This window comes from Capsicum annuum, unplaced genomic scaffold (genome assembly GCF_002878395.1).
Source record: "Capsicum annuum cultivar UCD-10X-F1 unplaced genomic scaffold, UCD10Xv1.1 ctg72160, whole genome shotgun sequence".
In the NCBI taxonomy this organism is placed as follows: Eukaryota; Viridiplantae; Streptophyta; class Magnoliopsida; order Solanales; family Solanaceae; genus Capsicum; species Capsicum annuum.
This window is the reverse complement of record NW_025882049.1, coordinates 1-3749: the sequence shown is the minus strand read 5'-3', so window position 1 is coordinate 3749 and position 3749 is coordinate 1. Positions and strand designations below refer to the sequence as shown.

The window sequence follows — 3749 nt, the reverse complement described above, 5'->3', positions numbered from 1 at the left end:
ATTGTGCTAAACATGAGATCCAATCTTTCGTGGATTGTTATGCCGGATATCACCAGATCTTGATGGATGAAACAGATGCAGAAAAGACTGCTTTCACTACCCTGTGGGGTACTTATTGCTACAGGGTCATACCGTTTGGTTTAAAAAATGCGGGAGCTACGTACATGAGAGCTATGACTACTATTTTTCATGACATGATCCACAAGGAAGTAGAAGTATATGTTGATGATGTCATTATCAAGTACAAGACACGAGTCGATCATGTATATGTTGAGGAAATTCTTTGAAAGATTGCGAAAGTATAATCTTAAGCTCAATCCAGCCAGGTGTGCATTTGGAGTTCCATCCGAAAAACTTTTGGATTTCATAATTAGCCGCAGAGGCATTGAATTGGACCCCTCCAAGGTAAAATCCATTCGAGAATTGCCGCCTCCGAAGAATAAAACTGAGGTCATGAGTTTTCTTGGAAGGCTGAATTATATAAGCAGATTCGTCGCTCAGCTCACCACTACATGTGAACCAATATTTAAGTTGCTAAAAAAGGATGCTACTATCCAATGGACGGACGAATGTCAAGAATCATTTGATAAGATTAAAGAATATTTGGCAAATCCTCCAGTACTGGTCCTACAGGAATCTGGTAGGCCTTTATTTCTATATTTGCCAGTGATGGATAATTCTTTTGGTTGTGTTTTAGGAAAGCATGATATCACAGGCAAAAAGGAACAAGCAATCAATTATTTGAGCAAAAAGTTCATGAGTTACGAGGTAAAATATACTCTTTTAGAAAAGACATGTCGCGCCCTAACTTGGATTGCTCAGAAGTTGAAGCACTATCTTTCGTCCTACACAACCTACCTCATATCTCAAATGGATCCTTTAAAGTATATTTTTCAAAAACCTATGCCCACAGGCAGATTGGCGAAGTGGCAGATTTTACTTACAGAATTCGACATTGTGTATGTTACTCATACCGCTATGAAAGTGCAAGCATTGGCCGATCATTTGGCAGAGAACCCAGTTGACAATGATTATGAGCCTTTGCGAACTTACTTTCCTGATGAAGAGATAAATTCAATTGAGGAAGAAGTTCAAGATGATATGTATACGTGGAAATTATATTTTGATGGGGCAGTCAATGTCAAAGGAGTAGGAATTGGGGCGGTTCTTGTCTCACCGATCGGGCATCATCATCCCGCCACAGCACGACTCCGTTTCTTTTGTACTAATAACACAGCAGAATATAAAGCTTGCATCATGGGGTTAAATATGGCAATAAATTTGGATGTACACAAGCTAGTGGTGTTGGGAGATTCCGAATTACTCATTCGACAAATTCAAGGTGAATGGGAAACAAGAGATAGCAAGCTCATTCCATACAAACAGTTCTTAGAGGACCTTAGCAAAAGGTTCAAGTCTATCGAGTTTAGATATATTTCCAGATCCCATAATGAGCTGGCTGATGCCCTGGCTACCCTAGCTTCTATGCTCCCATACCCAAGAAATACGCATATCGACCCATAAGAGATACAGATACGAGATCAACATGGTTATTGCAATATAATTAATACAGAACCAGATAATGAACCCTGGTACTATGATATCAAACGCTTCCTAAAGTCAAAAGAATATTCAATACACGCCAATGCAGATCAAAAAAGGACTATTAGGCGACTTACTAATGGTTTCTTCTTAAGTGGGGAGATTCTGCACAAACGAACCCCAGACTTGAACTTGTCGAGATGTGTTAATATTCAGGAAGGTGAAAGAATCATGAATGAAGTACATTCGGGGGTATGTGGTTCGCATATGAATGGCTATGTTTTAGCAAAGAAGATTATGCAGGCAGGATATTATTGGTTAACTATGGAGCGAGATTGCTTTCGCTTTGTTCGCAAGTGTCATCAGTGTCAAATTCATGGTGATTTAATTCACTCGCCACCTTCAGAGCTGCATCCTATGTCTGCTCCTTGGCCATTCGTTGCTTGGGGCATAGATGTAATCGGTCCAATAGAACCAAAAACTTCTAATGGGCATCGATTCATACTGGTCGCTATTGACTATTTCACCAAATGGGTAGAAGCTGCTACTTTCAAATTATTCACGAAGAAGATAGTAGTGGATTTTGTTCATTTGAACATCATATGTCGTTTTGGTATACCAAAGTCCATTATCACAGACAATGCAACCAATCTCAATAGTCATCTAATGAGGGAGGTTTGTGAGCAATTCAAGATCGTGCATCATCATTCAACCCCTTACCGCCCTAAAGCAAATGGAGCCGTCGAAGCAGCAAACAAGAATATTAAAAAGATTCTTAGGAAAATGGACCAAAGATCTCGACAGTGGCATGAGAAATTACCGTTTGCTCTTTTAGGATATCGTACAACTATCCGTACATCGACTAGCACAACTCCTTATTTATTAGTCTATGGGACTGAAGCTGTGATACCCGCAGAAGTCGAAATTCCCTCGCTTCAATCATTGGTGAAGCCAAAATTGACGATACTGAATGGGTCAAGTCTAGACTAGAACAATTATCGTTAATAGATGAAAAAAGGTTGACGGCAGTTTGCTTTGGTCAATTATACCAGCAGAGGATGGCGCGAGCTTACAATAAGAAGGTACGTCCTAGAAAATTCGAGGCCGGCCAACTTGTTGTAAAATGCATCCTTCCACACCAAGAAGAGGCTAAAGGAAAGTTTGCTCCAAACTGGCAAGGTCCATACATAGTTAAACAAGTATTATCAAATGGAGCTTTGCAACTTGCGGATCTGGATGCAAAAATGACAGAAAAAGCTATCAATGCCGATTCAGTCAAAAGATATTATATTTGACACACTTGTGCTTAACATTCTCAAGTTGAGATGACGAAAGGTCATCATTCTACTTAACTAAATGTCATTAATCCCTTGTCAGCCCTTCGAGCCTTATTTATCTTTCCTTGCTTACCCTCTTTGGAGTCAAAAAAAAAAAAAAGATAATGCGTTCCCATGGAACTACGTTCGACCTGATTCCTAAATGGATATGTAGGCAACCCTATCTTGGGGTTCGGTCCGGCAAAAGAAAAAAAAATCTTGGTATTTAAAAAAGATGAGATATATATCCTATTGTCACTTTTATACGGCTCTCAAGTTGTAATTTATCCTAAAAATCCTTTTCCCTTTGTCCATTAAAGACCTTCCGATTAATTTTTGAGAATGTCAAGCCTTGTGTGCTGTATATATATATATATACAAAAAAAAATCTTATTGGTGAAAACCCTCAGGGGCGCCATAAGACAATGATGAACGAGACAATCGAAATTAGAGAGGTTAATTGAGAAAATCCTAGAAGGAATGACTTTAGTCAAACAAAGTTTATCATGATAGGACAAAGATCAAGAAGGATGATTTGATTTGATTGAAAGGTGCAGCCTAATTCGAGATTAGACAGTTTTGAAGGACAAATATCTACTCCAAATTGTGTGTCATGCGTTATTGAAGTCAATATACACCTCCAAATAAGCTTTCTTACTTTACTGATAGAAATACCTTCTATTCAAACATAATTCTTTTATTCCTTCTTTTGATTTTTCCTTATTTCATTTTTACACGCTCTGTTTTTATGGGTAAGTCTCGCACCAAATGCAAAATAAAGAAAAACGCGCAAAATTGACCATGGCTCCCAGTGAAATTGAGCAGAGATTACTGGGCGTTCACCACCTTGACAAGGACAGAGAGCCAGTTAAGATAAGTGTTACGAGTGAA

At 38.7% G+C, this 3749-nt stretch overlaps 1 protein-coding gene across 1 annotated transcript; it reads left to right on the top strand.

Annotated features, from left to right (window-relative positions):
- The first annotated feature begins 261 nt into the window (after nucleotides 1-261).
- On the top strand, nucleotides 262-2532 carry LOC124894252 (uncharacterized protein K02A2.6-like). The gene is made up of 4 exons (XM_047404978.1): nucleotides 262-640; nucleotides 716-768; nucleotides 1759-2049; nucleotides 2167-2532. Exons 1-4 carry the CDS (start codon nucleotides 262-264, stop codon nucleotides 2530-2532), a joined length of 1089 nt encoding a protein of 362 aa, XP_047260934.1.
- The last annotated feature ends 1217 nt before the right edge of the window (nucleotides 2533-3749 follow it).